The 18,312-nt window shown below is 37.7% G+C and overlaps 4 protein-coding genes across 5 annotated transcripts; 1 reads left to right on the top strand and 3 right to left on the bottom strand.

Moving 5' to 3' along the window:
* Positions 1 to 1,036: 1,036 nt before the first annotated feature.
* Positions 1,037 to 4,993, top strand: LOC107192940 (solute carrier family 2, facilitated glucose transporter member 5-like). The gene is made up of 8 exons (XM_015582298.1): positions 1,037 to 1,078; positions 2,398 to 2,471; positions 3,010 to 3,117; positions 3,273 to 3,546; positions 3,619 to 3,912; positions 4,054 to 4,460; positions 4,530 to 4,801; positions 4,873 to 4,993. The coding sequence occupies exons 1-8, from the start codon at positions 1,063 to 1,065 to the stop codon at positions 4,970 to 4,972; spliced, it is 1,545 nt and encodes a 514-aa protein (XP_015437784.1). The 5' UTR covers positions 1,037 to 1,062; the 3' UTR covers positions 4,973 to 4,993.
* On the bottom strand, positions 4,992 to 7,864 carry LOC107192939 (solute carrier family 25 member 35-like). Of its 2 annotated transcripts, XM_015582296.1 has the most exons (5): positions 7,636 to 7,864; positions 6,229 to 6,610; positions 5,809 to 6,027; positions 5,632 to 5,746; positions 4,992 to 5,562 (listed from the first exon to the last, which is right to left on the bottom strand). In XM_015582296.1, exons 1-5 carry the CDS (start codon positions 7,668 to 7,670, stop codon positions 5,369 to 5,371), a joined length of 945 nt encoding a protein of 314 aa, XP_015437782.1. In that variant the 5' UTR covers positions 7,671 to 7,864; the 3' UTR covers positions 4,992 to 5,368. The 2 variants fall into 2 exon arrangements, with proteins under 2 accessions (XP_015437782.1, XP_015437781.1); XM_015582295.1 differs by having other exon boundaries at positions 4,992 to 5,746.
* A 478-nt stretch (positions 7,865 to 8,342) lies between these two features.
* Positions 8,343 to 9,443, bottom strand: LOC107192931 (YEATS domain-containing protein 4). The gene is made up of 4 exons (XM_015582286.1): positions 9,328 to 9,443; positions 8,865 to 9,146; positions 8,616 to 8,796; positions 8,343 to 8,529 (listed from the first exon to the last, which is right to left on the bottom strand). Exons 1-4 carry the CDS (start codon positions 9,385 to 9,387, stop codon positions 8,357 to 8,359), a joined length of 696 nt encoding a protein of 231 aa, XP_015437772.1. The 5' UTR covers positions 9,388 to 9,443; the 3' UTR covers positions 8,343 to 8,356.
* A 1,294-nt stretch (positions 9,444 to 10,737) lies between these two features.
* Positions 10,738 to 17,398, bottom strand: LOC107192885 (6-phosphofructo-2-kinase/fructose-2,6-bisphosphatase). Its single transcript, XM_015582234.1, has 8 exons — positions 17,260 to 17,398; positions 16,697 to 16,852; positions 14,037 to 14,464; positions 13,283 to 13,654; positions 13,110 to 13,211; positions 12,224 to 12,458; positions 11,662 to 11,789; positions 10,738 to 10,857 (listed from the first exon to the last, which is right to left on the bottom strand). The coding sequence occupies exons 2-8, from the start codon at positions 16,773 to 16,775 to the stop codon at positions 10,801 to 10,803; spliced, it is 1,401 nt and encodes a 466-aa protein (XP_015437720.1). The 5' UTR covers positions 16,776 to 16,852; positions 17,260 to 17,398; the 3' UTR covers positions 10,738 to 10,800.
* Between the last annotated feature and the right edge of the window lie 914 nt (positions 17,399 to 18,312).

Below are 18,312 nucleotides of genomic sequence, written 5' to 3'. Positions count from 1 at the left end.
GCAGACGTTTCGTCGATTCTCGTAATGCAATTAGGGTAAACCAACCAGTGAATGACCGAATTGTAGAATTTTTCATCTGTAAAATGCCATTAGAAATAAGAGGTACCATGTAGAATATACTCGTGATCTAATTAAAATTCTCAATAATGTCGTGTAGAAGTTATTTCTATATACGTGAATTTTCTGTTGGATCTCCAAGGTTAAAATTTAATTACACCGAGTGAATAAGAGATGCGCGGGAATTTGCTCGGGAGAGGGATCAAAACGGTTAGGGTGGGGGGTACCGACTTCTGTAAACACTTACAGCGTATGAATTACCTAGTCCCCCGCAAATCGTGCGACGGAGTGGTCGGTTGGTCTTGACTCCGGGACTCGACGTGTCCGATTAAAATAAACAGTAAGTAACACGAATTCATAGACGTTAATGAACGCATCGAACATGTATTAGAGAATAAAATAATGAATTTCCCCAAAAGAAACAGATATCGTTGAATTCACTCGATACGGTAACGATTTCGTGATCAGAAGAATGCATACAAGATGACCGGTGTGTAGATAACTAGTGATTTCAAAATTTCTCGACAGAAAGTGAAACGCTTTAAATGACGGCGATTTGATTTGGTGTAATATTTGTGCGGTTGAGAACTACTATAGCATCATCGGCTATATAGCCAAAGAATATGTAATTCCAAAAGAATTTAGGGAACGATATCACGGCGATAAGGAACAGAGGAGTTACTGTTACGAGGGTTCTGCGCGTGCAGTGTTTTATAAACGTGGAAAGGATGAGAAACGTCCGTGTCGAAACGTAACTTTCGTGGACGCTGACTGGTAAAAGTAAATCATCGGAAATCCGTGATATTCATCGATCAATGAATTTTGAGTGATTAAGTTGCATTGTCACGGCTGGCAACGAGTGCGAATGGCTTATAACAAAAGGAATCGCTTTAACTTCAGACGCTTCGTTTTAATTTAATTGCAGAGAACGCCAGGTTACTTCCGAACTTCGTTTTCTCTGCGTACAGCACAGTGTGCACGGTGTCATATACATAGATCAAGGACATGCTCGAATACACAGGTACGTAGAAAACTATCAATGGTACCCTAACGAGCAAACTTGGCTTCCATTAAAGGAAAAAGTGACATAGGAGAAGGGCCTTCTACCAATTGGTAAATTTAATTCAAATACCGAAATAAATGTTAAATTGAATGCTAATTTGACATAAATGTCAATAATTCCCGAGACCTAGTGATAGAAGGCCCTTCTCCTGCACTGCTTTTTCCCCTAGCAGAAGCCGAATTTGCTTATGAGGGTACATATCATTCACTAAATACATACTAAAACAGGTGTTTGATTTCAAAACATTGTCGCATATGCGATGTAGCTTCGATAGACATTAATAAACGATAATGAAATTCTCATTTACATTTATCGTAATCATGCGTACAGTAGGTTTACGATAAGACTGAAATGCATCGCGCGCCACGTAAAATATTCCTGGCGGGTGACGGGACTGTCGGTGAAAGTGTTTTGTGATAAAATTGTGCGTCAACGTTGTGCCATTAGTCACAGTGTATACTTTATAAAATGGAAATTAGACGAAATAGCTATTTTCGTTTATTTAATTTAGAGATAACATATGCACATCTATCGTAATTTCCATATTCCAATGTTTACATCCGCCACACAACTACCGCTATGATGCAATTGGATAGATAAAACTAACGTCTAACTTCGAGTCAACCGTTTGTCCATTCATTGGATTCCAATCTGTCAATGCGTAGAGAATTACACGTTTCTATACCCAGTCACCGTGAACGTAATGCTTTTCGAGGGAAAGGTGATTCAATTAGATCAGCGTATATACCTGTGTAGTAAAAATACACGTACTAGATTTCGAATGCATACTTTTCGGCCGTTAATCCACTCAAATACTACCGCGTTGCATCGTGGTTTAAGGGCACAGATATTTGCATAATTACGTCAACGAGGTGAGTTTTGCCAACCTGTTTTTGCGTATTTAACAAACAGCCAACCATTAACAATGCTTCCCTGTTGCCACTAGTCACCGCTGCGATATTTACTGTTCTGACACCGTCGTGTCAACGACACGTGCTGTCCAAAACATGGCGTTAGGTAATATTTATCGAGAGCTTTTTCATCGTTGTTTTCATTTTGGTTTGCGCAATGTTGTTAAGAAAGTGTTTATTATTCTTTGACGTTCGTTCGAGTGCAATATTTTTGATAAAAAGAAAAGTTATCCTGTACCTGGACGTGCTGTGAAGGTTGTATCATTCGTATATACTTCAATATTATTGTGTTTTGAATAGAAGCTAGCATTTGTTTTTACATACACGCAGTTGATATCGAAATATAATTGTCGATCGTAATTGCAGATAGTCATGCGGCCGTGCTCACGGACTCTGAACGTCAGTGTCAATCTACTTCCGAGGACCGAGACGAAAGATCAGTAAGTATAATTAACCAAATCAACTTAAAATCTTAAGCATGCAGTGTTTGCAGATCCTACGTTTATCGAAGAAACTGGTTCTGTCGACCAGTTCTAAAATTGTAGCTGTCTCTCCCAGCAAAGTAATAACTCGCCATAAGCATATTCATTGAAACTTTTAACACACAGAAAGGTGCATCTCAGTGTTAATGTATCATCACAATTTGATTACTTCATACTAAGTATGTGAAAACATTTTTTTTTTATCAAGAATGTATAAATGTGTTACCAATATATTGAAATGCGCTCAAACGTTACATTTATTATCATTATCTCATTGAACTGTGATTGTATAATGTGCAAACTATTTACACATGCATATGTGTAGATATATCTTGTTTCTTTCTACGGCGTGTGAATGTACTTTATAGAAATGATAAAAGCATTCATGAACCTTGAATATCTTAAATATAATATGTATATAATAAGCATTCTGTGTTCAGATCAATTGAGTTTACAGAAAAAATTTTTCCATATAGTAAAAATGAATCTTTTCTAGACACCAGGTGGGTGGACCATTACATTAGCAATAGCTGGTGTCACTTGCTGTTTAGGATCAGCAGTACCAACAGGTTTTAATATAGGAGTAGTAAATAATGCAGGAAATGTTAGTATAATCACATATATTCTGTAAGGAGTTATAAAGAATGAGCCCAGTAAAGAGCATAAAAATACTTATCTTAGGGACATTTTTTACAGCTCCTGTGATTATTTAAAGTGCAACAATGAGAAATTTAATCAGTGTATATGCATGAATTGCAGCTAATAGAAAAGTTTTGCAATGAAAGTATTAAGGAGAGGTACAATGTGGATGTTTCTGAAAGCAGTCTTAAAATACTTTGGTCCACTGTTGTTTCAATTTTTCTTATTGGTGGTGTAAGTGGTTCATTTATTGCCAGTTGGTTAGCAGATAAATATGGAAGAAAGAGAGCTTTGTGTGTTGGGAACATTTTTGGTGTTCTAGGAGCTTCAATGTTCTTTTTAATACGCAAATTGAATTCAATCGAACTCCTCCTAGCAGGTCGACTAGTTGTGGGTGAGTTTTAGAATGCTGTTCGTGACAGTTGCCTAAGCAGAATATATTAAGTAATTAAGGAACTACTCTTAGGTCTTTCTGGAGGTATTGCCACATGTACAGTACCAATGTATATGGCAGAAATAGCACCTCTTAGATTAAGAGGTGCTGTTGGAGTTCTTTGCCAACTGGGAATTACATGTGGAGTATTTCTAGGACAAATTGCAGGACTTAGGACAGTTTTGGGGACCGAAAACTCTTGGCATTACATGTTGGGAGCATTTATTCCACTCTGTGTATGTGCTTTAGTACTCACAAGTATTGTTTTACCAGAAAGTCCAAAGTATTTGTATATAATTAAAGAGCAGAAACAAAAGGCTCTGGATGGTTAGTATCTATTAACATTGTTTATAGATTACTTCAAAAGTATGATACAAAATTAAGTTGTATAATCAAAGTTCACGATCTTTTTCGGTCAGCTTAATAACAAATATAACTTTAGGTGTAATAACTGCTTCAATATTTCAGAACTCAGTAGATTACGTAATATGGACATAATGCTTCTACAAACGGAGATTGCCAATTTACAGCAAGAAATAGAAACAAAAACAACATCAGAACCCTGGACGGTCAGACGCTTATTAAAGGATCCAAGTCTAAAGCTTCCATTATTTTTAGTTTGTTTGATACAATTCGGACAACAGATGAGCGGTATAAATGTCGTATTTTACTATTCGAATTCCATATTTATGGATGCTGGACTTGGTGACAGTGGCTCTCAGTATGCTACCCTTGGAACTGGTGTTGCCAACATTGCTATGGCTCTTATATCGGTACCAGTGATGTCATCTTTGAATAGGAGAGGTGTTCTGCTCACTAGTACTTACTTATGTTTTGGATGTTTAATGGTTTTATGTATATCTATCTTACTAATTGTAAGTAGAAGTCAAAAAATCAATTTTACAGAATAGATGTACAGAAAATAATTACGTGCATTTTTACAGCATATGGTATCGTACATGCCAGTTGTGTGTATAATAACTGTGATGGCTTACGTAATATTTTATGGGATTGGTCTTGGTCCAATACCATATTTCATCGGGTCTGAATTATTCGACGTTGGTCCACGACCAATAGCCATGGCGCTTGGCAGTGTCTTTAATTGGGGTGGAAATTTTATAGTGGGAATGACATTCCCAACAGTAGAAAGTATTATAGGACCGTATACTTTCTTAATATTTGCTGGATTTCTTATAATTCTAGGACAAATTGTTAGGTAGGTAACTAAAAACCAAATGATAATGCACCAACGAAAAGTAATGTTTAACTTAACTTTAATGTTCTTAGGATATATTTACCTGAAACGAGAGGAAAGAGTACAATAGACGTTGCGGAGTCTATAAGCCATGGCTTTAACTCTAGACCAAACTCCAGACATACTACTTAAATTAAACTAAATTAATTGGTATACAAGACTTTCAAATTATGAATTTTTTACAATTGTTTCAGTTGTTAAATATCCGAACTTACAGGCTTCGGAGAGATAATTTTCTACAGATTTGTCCTCAAGAAACAGGCAATGTACTATAAAATAGATATAATTTTAGTAATCGATTGTTTCGAACACATTAAGGCGTCGTCATTAGTTTAGAACCGTACGAACTTGACTATCTAAACGTTGAATTATCATTCAACCGCAAAAAACATCACTGCCCATATGAGAAATTGTATTTTTTCTCTATCTTGACAGTACATTGCACATTAGTTTAAAATTCTGAAATCTGCTTTCGCCGTACCTAAGATAACTATAAAACTTGCACAACTATTTATTCAAGCATTTGTGTTAATTTCGAAGTCTATTGTAAAATAGATCAATCTTTTCATAAAATACTAAACACAGCACAGTGTGAGGTGCTATTCGCATCCATGTTGGAAAAATTCCTTTGTATAAACCAGTCAGCCCCTCCGTTCGAAATATTTTCACGGATGCGTCCAGAAGACCGTTGTACAGTGCACCTTTACCGCTTGCATCCGTTCCTATATTTTCAGTACAAGCTGAATGAAACTGTATAGTGAATCCATTGTTAATAAACCAATGACACTTACGTTGATTGTACAGTCTTGTCGCTAAGACATCGAATGGTTGCATGGTAAGTGCCACGCAACTTCCGCCGATTAGGGACGCCACAAATGTTAATGATATCGACTGATCTGTAAATATCTAAGAAAAATCAGGAGCATTCCGATACACGTTACGTTTGTTACGACACTCGAGATACTCACTTCTAAAGAGCGTAGCCAATCAGTGGCTACACCAAAGGTAGTCAGTTGCGTTGCGGAACCAACAAAAATGCGTGGTATGCCAGCATGCCAACCGCGATATAAAGCTGCGATTCCACCTTCTTTCCATAAAGATCTGAACGTGGACCAGGTGCCCCCGTGATTGTGCTGATAACCGACGGCTATAGTGTGCACAGATTGTGCTTGTAATTGCGTCTTCACCTATGCAATGAAAAAGTATACAATGAAATCAGGATAATGTATTCTAAATGACGTGTCTTAATACATTAACATATCAATGTGTACTGTAAGTTACTCATATTTTTACGCTTCGAATGTACGAAGTGTGCCTATGCAAAATGTGAGTACTAATTGATTACGTACAAAGTAAAATAGAAATAAAGAGTAAGGAAAATTAATTACCATATAGAAAGGACTGCCAAGGCTTGCTCCTATACATCCAGCAATTCCCGTCACTATAGCAGTGCTCAAGACATCGGTGCCGCCTTTTTTGTTGGTAATCAGCTCATACTTTTTTGCCGTATTGTATACACCTAACCGTATTCCATTAAGTACCACTTGAAAAAGTAGGGCCGGTACGATACCCGCTTGCAAAGCGAGTATGCCCTCATGTTTTGCGATTAAATAACCGGCGTGAACAGTATTTTTGTATATTTTCTTGTATGAATTGCGCGCTTCTAGCTCTCCTTGCAGTTGTAGGCGTACTTTGATCACGTCAATTGGATTCGTAAAAACCCCGGCTCCTACCGCTGCTAGTCCTCCAATTGCAAATTCAATACCGGGACTAATAAAAGGAATAAGAAAATACTATTATAAAAGTTTAGAACTCGTCGAATTATTCGAAAGACAACGCAAGTTTTTTTCTCCAAAATTCAAATAGCGAAAGTTACACCAAATGAACATAGAGGTCGGTGTTAACGTCACTTTCACTTGGATTGACATTCGATTGTTTTGCGAAGTAATTATCAAAAAGATTATTAAACTGACAACGAAAAGGGTAAAAAGGCAATATGTTAATTTCCTGTAAAGTGCTACGTATATGTTTTATTACAAGCATTGTGAAAATTTCATTGTAAAGGAGAAATGAAAGAAGAAGATAACGACATACGCAAGGTAATTGTGGCGTTTGTAATTAATGTTTCATTGATAACGTGCAATGGTAAACGATGTGGAAAACAACCGTGGCGATATCTACGGTAAAATATTCAAGCTATTAGCCACTTAGTACCATATTGATGGCGTCATCGTATTGAACTGGACATGCTTTGAAAGTTCAACTATATTATGCATAGCATCTTATATTTATAGTTATGTTTATATTGTTATGTTATATTGCAAACTTATTATTGTAAGTTATCGCGTAATAAGCTTGCCAAAAGTGGAAAAAAATGGATGGAACGAATATAATACTAATTGGCTAGTAGCTTGAACGTTTTACCGTAGATGGCACGATAACTCGTTTTAACTATTACCTGTACAAAAATGAAATATTTAAAATCACTATAAACAAGTATTAGTTACGCAATACGTCGATTCTGAGGTCTTCTGCAAACAATCAGATATCATAGAGTAATACAAAGTATCAATAACCTAAGTTTAGGTAGAAATTCTGACTCAATAATGACAGATTAGTACACAAAGTAGAGAAATCTGTTGCGTGATTTCAGATAATTATCTGCCGGCCGGTTATATCATTGCGTAATTGTTTAACATGATACGTGCCTATACTTTTAGGAAAAATGTTAAAATCGAAACGAACCGATACTGTCATCCAATTAGAAACGCAAGATCAATTGTGAGAGTGCTTACGGATTAGTAGAGGCTGCACTTGGCGCTGTGGTCATTTCCCATATACACGAACAAGACGTTCGTGTATGAACGATTACCGAAAACTAATTTATATGAAGTCACTTAACCGAGTCATACAGTGCCGACAGCGTTCCTATTTTCAACATTACTGATCTCGTTTCTCTCAACTTCTACAAATTTACATCATTCGATATTATTTCACGTGACACTATTTTAGCGGGGAGCATCATCCGACGACTCAAGGTCATGAAAGTGATAAGTTTTTCACTACCACTAAAAATCAATAGACCGAGATTCATACGTATCAGTGTGTATTGTTATCTCGTGTAACTTAGATTGAAATGTATCATTGTTGTGAAACTTTCTTACAGAAATGTAATAAGTTTCCATCATGTGCTTTCAAGTTTTCCTGCGCATGCCCCGTTACGAATAATAGTCCAATTTGAATTTAAGGCAAAATATTTTTCTGTTATTTGAATACTGAATCATTTCACGTATTAGGCAAGTGAGCATGAACTATATACATGATCAACACCATTAACTAAAATTCCAACAGCGTATTTCTGTAACGTCTGTTACGTCATTCTAACGAATGAATTTTGTATAGTGTAAAATAATGAAAAGTGATACATTCGATTTATTAAATTTACAAGCATTTCACAATAATACTATTTACATCTTAATTAATCGTTTAAAAAAGTAATATAGTTTAGTATTCTATTTATACAATGGACAAACTCCCTCCAGCCTTTGAAATCTTGGCAATTTCTTCTTTAAACTTAGCAATTGTCTCCTTTGCTAGTGTTAACTTTTCCTTCAGATCTATGACCTCTAGCCTTATTTTGTTTCTTGCCTCCATTATTGCTTTTATTGTAGAGTCTTTCTTAGCTTCGACTGTATAACAAATAAGAAACATAATTTGCACGCTTGTGAAAGTAAATAATTGTAATGTAAATGAAATAATTATTGTATGTACATACAATCTGTGTTATGGCGCCAAACGCCAGGTGTTATGGGTCTGCTGGAATTCAATAAATGCTGCATCAGTGCTGTTGGATCTTGGAATACGATTTCTTCATAAAATTCAGAAACTAAGCTTTTTTTGCCCAGTTGTATTTCTGGTGTTGTTTGGAACAGTTTCAATATATGGTAAATAGTTACCTATTATAAACATAATGCTTTGCATAAACTTGGGATTATCTATGAAATATCATTAAGAGTATACTCACAGGACGTTCATTAGGATCATGAAAGTATATCTTTATGACAATTTCAAATTCTCCCCAACCAGTTTCGGTGAGTTCATACGGTGGCTTTGTCATAATACGATTCGGGTTATTATAACTTTCGTGTAACTTAAAATGAACTTTCTTAACGTATGTCGACATATCTTCGTTGTGATACGGTTTAACATAAACAGTCCATTGATGAGTATGGCCATCTTCTTCCCTTTTCTTCCCGAAATAACGGGCTATATTACCGTAAACTATGGGCTTCACTATCGTAACTCCCTAAAAGAACACCCAATCGTGGTTTATTATCGAGAACTTAAATAATATCGGTTCATAAATTCTTTCTTCTTCATAAATCGGTTCATTCACGTCAATTCATAAACTTCATTACAAAGTTTCGCGCAATTATAGGTTAGATAGATAAAGATGCAGTATGGTTTTCGTAATTTTACAAATTTACCTTCACTCTGCCGCCAGAGTCAGGGCCAAACTCATTCGTTGTAGCCATCATTTTTGTCATTTATGTTTTTCATCGCGTGCATTGCACAAATAAAATTCAAAGAACATGAAAAGTCAACATTGTTATTGACAACTCTACTTCAGCGCACTCTGGTATAGCATCGAGTGCACACGATATGTAAAACTGTCTCCTACGGGTATTTATCATCTCGAAGACCGAAGAATAGTATACTTCTATTCTGCATACATATTTGTGTAAAAAGACCATTTACTATCTATTTTGCAAACAAATTTTTGCTTTTTCATTTGCGAATATCTCATTAAATGTAACGGTGCGTAAATTGTTAAGAAACACTAATATTCGGCGCCAACTATTTTTCGGTATCTCGAGGTAACAAAAATTAAATTTAAAATCGTTTAAATTTTATTCAATATTAACAACTAAAATAACAATATTATTGTTTATATTCGAATGTGATATGAACTGGGAATTGATATAACGACACAGAGTATTAATTTTCAGTAAATATATTTGCTTCTGTCGTGAAGGGCATTAAAAAAATATGTACATTTCTCTCGAAATAAATTATACTTCAAAAAGTTGCTTAGCATCTTCTTTATGTTGCTCGGTCGCCTGGTCAATAATTATTTCGGAACCTGCTCCTCCTCATACTGGCAACTAGATCATTACGTAAGCCGAGAAACATTTCAAATTTAATATGATTCCTGTACAGGACAATGCTTCATTAACACGTAAACATCTCGCAATTACTTCCTGATCGGTAGGTACATCTCGTCAAGTTGACAATTGCCGGAATAGGGTATCAAGAATACGCTTCTGTAAAACATGAAACGTTGTTACACGATCATTATGTATTTTGGTGAATACCTATGGGGGATCGACCGTTATTCACGCGAATAACGATTGGATTTACAAGAAACGCATATATGGACATACACCAAATTATTAAGTTGACTATCTTCGAATGAAATTGGAGGCATTCTGTGTTTCCGTTTGGCCAATTTGAATGCAAACCGTCTGAACGTCCGATGGCGGTACTGATTGACCGAAAAAGAGTTTCAAATAGAAATCGAGATACATAATTGAATTACACATACGCTAGAGTTTCGTGATACACTACCGCGACTGTTGATCGGTAAAATACTCCTGTCTTACCAGCGATAACCCAAAGGTGTAAAAGTCAGACTGTACGGCGATTGTCTGTACTAGCACGCGTTTCTGTACTGCAAGAGAAAAGAAAAAAGAAGGATATCTTTCAGTCGCATAACTTGTATGGGATACATCATCGATCGCTGTAAAGAATATTTTCGTCTAAATTGTTCGCAGCGGAAGTTAAAATGGGTGCGCGTTGCGCCGGACGTGCAAAGGCAGCCAGCTGCCAAAACAATGCGTCTTCAGCACCTCGGAACGATAGCAAGAATTATCTCTGCCGTGCTATTAACGTCGTCGTTATCACGTGTGTAGCAACTTGACTTTCCCTCGGAATCGTTCCTCTAGATATCCCGGGATCTGAAAATAGTTTCATAAGGACCGGTTACAATGTTTGCATGATGGTCCCTATGGCTACAGTAAGCGGCCAACTACTACATAATGAATTACAGCTACATGAATAACAGAATGCGCGTGTGTGTGTTATCAAGCAAGCTTTAACTAGATAAGTTCTATGGCCACGTCGTACCGCTGGTCGAAGATGCATTTATACATTGTCGAATCACAACATAGAACAACGACTTTACTCTACAACGAATAAACATAGACAATATTTATTCGCTACGACGACTTACATTCGCATAACGAAATATTTACCGCAAAAGGTTTACATGATTTGGTTACAGTAAATTGCAACGACGACGATGTCCGTTAATCACGGACGCGTACAGTCTTGTATATTTCTACCTTGGAACAAGTCAACCATTCTCGTATATTTATACAAAAAGAAAAACCCCACCCGTAATCGTGTATTTACAGTAAAATAAGTACATGCGTGGTACGACGTATCGCATTTTGTATGTACGTACTATCTAACCCGAAGAAATGCATGCAGCGCAACTTCTAATTTGCAAGCTTGAAATTGAAGAGAACGGAAAACATTAAGATACATTAGATACAATATTAGATACAAGAAAGTGATCCCGATCCAGTCTAATGGTCAGGCATTCTGGGAACATTAAAAACACGAAACATGGGGACCTGTTATATTTTATTTAATATGCTCCGCGAATAGAATATATGTCTTTCTTTTCATTTTCATGGGGGGGGGGGGGGGGGGGGGGGTAAGAACGATTACTATGACTCAATTCTAATCGTTTCTACCTTTGGTTTCGGCCGATGCGTGTCCACTGCGTCGATGGGTAATCGAATATGTTCCACTTTACAACCGTAAGCAACAGGCGTCAGTTTAATGATAGTATGCAGCGGTACTTGTAAATAAGGCAGTTCGTCTGTAACGAAACAAAAAAAATGTACAGCGTGATTACAGGATAGAGGAAAAAAAACGTAAATCGTGTTCTTTGAAGCTTGCCATTGATCGCGAAACATCTGATACGATGCGCTCATCGCCGTGCCGTAATCAATACTCGCAATTTGCGATAATGAAATTATTATGTAAACAAAAATCACGCCGCCTTGAACTTCCGTTACGCGCATTAATGCGTCTTGCATCTCGAGGTATACGTATCTATTTTCCTATTTCGTTTCGATACACCGAAGGTCGGATAGTTATATAACTTAAGACTTGGACAGTTCGATTTTTGTCGTTTGTGCTTCTATAGAAGCGGCGTAAATGCGTATCGTATTTAATGTTCGTTTCTTTTTTCCTTTTTTTTATGCTGGAAGAACGTTGTCGCCTCGAACGACAACGTGATCGACTACTTACCCGCGCTTTTATCCAGAAAATAAGCGAGCAGGCATCGTAAAACCGCCTGGTGACTGACTACCAGAACATTACCCTGTCTTTCCAACTCCATTATCACCGGTTCTAACCGCGCGACCAAATCCTCGTAGCTCTCGCCTCTTGGATAGCGATAGGAAAATTTGTTCTGATCTCTCGCGGCGAAGTCTGTTGGATACTTCTCCGCGATTTCCTCGTAAGTCATTTCCTCGCAGATACCCTGTGCATAAGTATTTCTCATGTATCCTTAACGAAACGAAACACTTCTACAGGAATATAAATAATACTGGACATTTCGTAGCGACAATTTGAAATAGAGAACTAAGACAAATGCGACCACATTAAATAAATAGATGCTCTGTGAACTTTGTTACAAAAGATTCCTTTTAACCCTTGTGTAGGCAATCGGGTACCCATTTACAAATATCCTTTCACAATCTTTTATGTTCTTGCCTAAAACAGCACTTGGTATATTATAGGAAAGGAAAAGGTGTGGGAAAGTATGAAAGTAAAATTATCTATGTTAATCTAATCTGTCAGAATAGGTGTACAGTGATCCCTCGATGAATGCTACACGGAACCGTGTTTTTCCCACCACTGGAGAGCACCCCTTGTGGAACCAATTAAAATAGGGGAAACGGAAACTAAGCAAAGCAAATTTATGGGGGACTGAAAACTTTTCTGCCTTGCCATGAATGCTCCGAAACGGACCCCAGTATGTCGCACTCATCCAGACATTACTGTATTCGGATTGCTCAATAACCGTGAATATTTTGATTGCCCACACAATAGTTAAACCTCTCGATAGAAAAAGAGTAAATCTTGTAAAGCCTGTGTACAATTAGCTGTACAAATTTTCGTTTCAACCTACCGCATCAATCTCGTTAAGCGCTTTCCACCTTTCTTGGGGCACGGTCACGTCGCTTGCCGTCTGTATGGTCCTTTTCAACCAGCTAGTCCACACCCGCAATCCCTTTAATTGGAACGATTTCGATTGTTTTTCTGTTTCGAACGCAGCCATATTCAATTCCGTGCAAGTCTTACCTGTATATCCTGACTAGTGATGTAGTTATCCAAAGCTTTCGCGTATTCCCAGCCTCTTTCGCTGAGCTCCGAATCGCCACCTATCTTGCTCTCGAGGTTCATTATACTTTCGCCGTGTCTGGTTAAGTAGATTGTACGCGGGACTATGTGAATGTTCATAAGGTAATACACTATTCTGCTTTGTATGTGTCCCTCGTGCTTGTGTACCAATACTTTCTCGCCGGTGTTGTAAATCTTCATGAAGGAAAGATCGCTTTCTTGATTTTCGTCCAACGGCTGATACTTTTCCTGGTAGTGCTCGATCCTTAGCGTGAAGTCGGCCAATACTTCTTCCTTGTTCATATTCGCGTAGTCCGGACTGCTTACTTTTACCTAAACATACAGGAGATACTTCTCATTAAATAAATCGTTCTCGTAAATGTTCTTCTACTCCATATTCTACTGCAAAAAGAAGTCCAATAAACATACGTGTCTTAATGCTTCCTTAAAGAGTCATGATCAGTAAAGCTTCACAAACCACGAAAAATGAAATTGTAATACGCGAATCTCATAGGTATGTTCTGCTTGCAACAACAATCTCTTTAAAAGTGCACAGCAATTCGAGGAAACATTCTGCTTGTATACTTATTGGAACATTCTGATTCAGAATCGAATTTGCTGTCGACGAATTAACGTTCCTTCAGGAACAGCCTGTACTCTACTACAATAATCAATTTCTCGATTTCAGGCGTATTTAGAAGAATGCTCTGCGTACTTCCATGATATTCTGTTCAACGATCTCTGGATCGTTGCACACGGACTCCACGAAAAATAACTTGAATCCCATTTTCTCGACGACGATGTCCCGGATCAGTTGACGTCTTTCAATGGTGGAGTTGGTGGCGTCGAAAACGGCCACCTCGCCGTCTCCGCTCTCCAACCATTGACAGACGTCCTTAAGGGCGTCCATCGCGCACTGGGTACGTATCGCCATCGCTTTTATATTGTCAGGACGGAAGAACTCGTGGCACTGGTAGGCAGTGGTCGCGTGTCGTCTGTACTCGCCCAGGTTGAACACCTTCGTGCTGATACCGATCCAGTTCAGGTATCTGCACAGCTTCTTCGATATGTACGTTTTGCCGCGTGCCGGCAGACCAACCATCGCGATCACATGAGGTTTGTTCACGAAATTTGCCCGTTCACCTAAAACCAAGAATAAAGAAATAAGAATAAAGAAATCGGTTTCAAAGAAATCTACAAAGATCAATACAGGTCCATTACCAGTGCCACAGGACATTTTCTGAGGTTACGTATTATTTATTCATCGGAATTATTATTAAACAGTATTCCTGTTTATTTGTCATTGAATTTTCGTCATGTCACAACGGACTTGGAGTGGCAATCAATCGGAACTATACGAGACGCACTATCAAATTTCACCGATAAGAATCCCATATCTCGTGCAACACGTGCCCTCCGTCTGTTTTTTATTTGTTAAATACGTGACGTAACTTAATAATGAATCACTCGTTGCGACGATACAAGTCGAGAAGTATAATAATATATATAAACCATAAGCTTCGCCTCTGTACATATATTCGTTTTATCGTTATTAGTCTTCTCGCTGTACGTGGATAGTACGTCCTTCGCATTTAACGAATATTAGTTATCACCTTTTCAATATTCTATGCATATGTGTCGTATGCAAATGATTATGGTAAACCTAAATTAGCAGATACAACCGAAGACACAGAGATATCTTAATGCGAAAGAATTGAAAATAGAAGCATTAATCCGATCGTCAAGCATATTCATTGGAAAATGTCGAATATTCGAAACGATTTACGGGAACGTTCTCGCTCGACAATCCTCAGATTTATGCGAGACCAGAATGGCCACGGGCTGTCCAATGAAATTTACGCAATTCCTAGTTAGTGCTATTAATGAACGGTTGCCTATTTTCACCAACTCGGGATTCGAGTACCAACGAATCAAGGTTTCATAAGGTTTCCAGAAAATGAAACTCGAATTTAACATATTCATTAGTCCGTTCATCTGCATTGACAAAATATTACCAATGGACTTTTCAACGTAAACATTTTACGTTATCTAGAGCTGTTTGCGAAATCACCCCTCATCAACTCGACAAACACGTGAACGCGTAGCCACTTTTCATCGCAGTCCAATCTGCCGAGATTAATTTTATCGGTCACAAGTTGTTTTTACTAATCGACTAAAGACCAAGGTACAATTACGGTAAATTTGTTGGCCTATCCGAGAAATCGTACGTTTGATTTTCTCGGTTCTAGAATGCAGCGAATTTCCTGACCAAGCCAAGCCTTCAGTTCGCTGGAAAACGTTCAATTGGAAATCGCCATTAAGCTAGCTTTAAAACATTATGCAATTTATATTCCTGTTCAAAAGCATGCAAAATCGATCGAGTTAACGGTCAAATAATGCTAGCATGGGAACCGCTAAATGTGATCTATACTTATAGCATAGACGACGTATGTGGACACTTCATCCAATGTATTTTTGCAGCCCACTTTTTTTGGGGTTACGTTACCCCATTTCCTTCTTAGTGTCACTATCCACCGTAGATTTACCATTCTCATAACGTAGAGGTCACTAATATCACAGACTTTTTAAGGTGTCGGTACTGCAGTTTATATGTGCCACCAATTCCCATAAGACGTAAGGTCTATTCTTATACTTCGTCGATGCTTATAATGTATTAGATCAGATGACTGTTAGTGTTTTATAAGCCTTAAAAAGATCGATTTATTGTAAAAAGTTACGAATGATGTATTCGTAACATTAACATTATTTAGAAAACGGTATTTTTTTCCAATCAACCTTAACACGAAATCGAACCGTAAAAAAGAATCACCGCCTCTAAACGAGATCACGAGTAAAGGTGGTTCTTATAGTGCCAGATATAATCCCTTTTCAGCCACTTTAGTTTCGCATTGCCACAAAATTCGATTGTTAAATGCTAGCACTGTCACATATGTGTAAACACCCTACGTAATACACATGCGGCCCAGTACAGTGCATCTTTTCAGGTTATGTTCCTGGAGGACGATAGACCATAGTGTAGTGGCCCTCAAAAAGAACAGTGTTTCCTCGTAAAAGCAAAATTCATCTTCACCTATTATTAATACGTGCGATAACTCATTTTCCAAGAGGAATAAAACAAATACCATTCAATTTTGATCGTTCTTCTATCAGAGAACTAGACTTACGATTTGTGATATTGTAAATAAGACAACGTAACGAAGAATTTCTACGCAGAAATACTGAACACTGTAGAATGCAAGCTTCGTATATTTTTTTCATTGTTTTCAATATCTACTTTTTCGAAGAATTCGTCCAGCAATAAGCATAAGAAAATCCCTATTTATTACGATGACGTAGAAAAAAAGGTAGTCTTACCTCGAATGGGAAAGGGTTTCGTTTGAATGGTGTCGGAGGTTGGTGGTGTGTAATGCATCTCGATTTTTGGATCGGTCATCCTCGGTACGAGATCTCGCGAAGATCCCCTGGCGTTTCCAACCGAATAAATGGCACAGTTGTTTCGATTCACGCTCCCTAAGGGAATGAACACTTCAGGAATTTTCAGTCTTGCCAAGCACAAGAGATGTACTATGTGTTGCTCATCAATCGCGCATGGAAACTGGTCGCGATAATTTTCACTGACACTGCGATTTCATTCTTTACGATCCGTATATTTTATAGAATGTCATCGCGTTGATTCGACATCGTGGCGATAGTAATCCAAAAAAACGGTACTGCTTGCTTCGTGTTCGATGAACTTTTTCGGACAGAAGTCTGCGACCGAGAGAAGTAACTGGAAGTAAGCCGTGCACCGAAGTCCGAAGTTTAGTACGCGCCGCGCTACACACAGATCCCGAGTCCCGAACCGATTATTATTACGTACGGATCTAGCAACGAGGAAATTTTTCGCCAGTAACTCTCATTGGATGGCTCCTTCTTACCTTTTTAAAGATTTTTCGAACGTTTATCGATTGTCTTGGAAAGTAGATTAAATTATACTTTCTACAAGACGAAGTTATTTTCAACGTAAAATTGGCGATACACGCCCTACATTTCCGAAATTTATCGTTAATTTCAATTCAACTTTCTAGGAAACACCACTGTCGACTGTCGCGCGAGATACCTCTGACCAGTCCCGTAGCCTCGAGACAGATCACGCGACTTTTCTTGACGTCACTTTATTATTGTCTAACCGATTCCTTCGGGTTTTAAACGTGAATAAACGAAGGATAATAATACGGGCAGAATCATTCCTTTTTGCTTACGCTCGCTGTGAATGATTTCTAACAAGTATATGCTAATATACGAAAAATTGATTGTAAAAATGAGAAGCACGAGAGAATGCGTATATCGTCGTTCATTATGACAACCAATAAAAAACATTTGGAACTAGAAAATAGCGAATACATAGAAGGAATTTGGTACACCCACGAGCAACTTGGGTTCCACTAGAGGAAAAAGTAACGTAAGGAAAGGGCCGAAAGGGCCTCCTACTACTTGGTAAATTTGATTCAAATACCGAAATAGATGTTAATTTGACATAAATTTCAATAATTCCCGAGACCAAGTGATAGGAGGCCCTTCTCCTGTACTGATTTTTCCCCTAGCGGAAGCCGAGATTGCTCGCAAGGGTACTGAAAAAGTCACCAGAAGGCAGATAGCGATTTGAAGAAAATAGAAATAAATATGGAAATATACGATGTGTAAAGTTCGAATCCATTAAGACACATTGAGATGTTAATTGGAACAATATTATTTTAAGTACACGAATGAATTAGAAACCGTTCAGAATTTCGATAGTAAATCAGTACTTGTTTTTTTTTCAAATCACACCTCTAATGAACGGTTCGGTTATTATTACTATTTTATTTACGTGACGATTTACATATAGGTATGGATAATACTGTTGCACGATCCATAAATCGTAACGAAGATATTCAGTGCACAGTAATAGATGCTTCCCTAAATTTCTAGTTGGTACATCAATCTTGAAT

This window comes from Dufourea novaeangliae, unplaced genomic scaffold (assembly GCF_001272555.1).
Source record: "Dufourea novaeangliae isolate 0120121106 unplaced genomic scaffold, ASM127255v1 scaffold439, whole genome shotgun sequence".
Classification (NCBI taxonomy): domain Eukaryota; kingdom Metazoa; phylum Arthropoda; class Insecta; order Hymenoptera; family Halictidae; genus Dufourea; species Dufourea novaeangliae.
The sequence above is the reverse complement of the archived record's forward strand: the minus strand, read 5'-3'. Positions and strand labels throughout refer to the sequence as shown.

Coding starts and splice junctions, on each gene's coding strand:
- LOC107192940 (XM_015582298.1), top strand. Junction 2,472..3,009: donor AGGACCGAGACGAAAGATCA/GTAAGTATAATT, acceptor AATCTTTTCTAG/ACACCAGGTGGGTGGACCAT. Junction 4,461..4,529: donor GTATATCTATCTTACTAATT/GTAAGTAGAAGT, acceptor GCATTTTTACAG/CATATGGTATCGTACATGCC.
- LOC107192885 (XM_015582234.1), bottom strand. CDS start 16,775: ATGACCGATCCAAAAATCGAGATGCATTACACACCACCAACCTCCGAC. Junction 14,465..16,696: donor GAAACCCTTTCCCATTCGAG/GTAAGACTACCT, acceptor TCTTGGTTTTAG/GTGAACGGGCAAATTTCGTG. Junction 10,858..11,661: donor CGCATCGGCCGAAACCAAAG/GTAGAAACGATT, acceptor AACTATTTTCAG/ATCCCGGGATATCTAGAGGA.
- LOC107192931 (XM_015582286.1), bottom strand. CDS start 9,387: ATGACAAAAATGATGGCTACAACGAATGAGTTTGGCCCTGACTCTGGC. Junction 9,147..9,327: donor ACTCTGGCGGCAGAGTGAAG/GTAAATTTGTAA, acceptor GTGTTCTTTTAG/GGAGTTACGATAGTGAAGCC. Junction 8,797..8,864: donor ATGATCCTAATGAACGTCCT/GTGAGTATACTC, acceptor TGTTTATAATAG/GTAACTATTTACCATATATT.
- LOC107192939 (XM_015582295.1), bottom strand. CDS start 7,670: ATGACCACAGCGCCAAGTGCAGCCTCTACTAATCC. Junction 6,611..7,635: donor AGTGCAGCCTCTACTAATCC/GTAAGCACTCTC, acceptor TCCTTTTATTAG/TCCCGGTATTGAATTTGCAA. Junction 6,028..6,228: donor TTGGCAGTCCTTTCTATATG/GTAATTAATTTT, acceptor TTCATTGCATAG/GTGAAGACGCAATTACAAGC.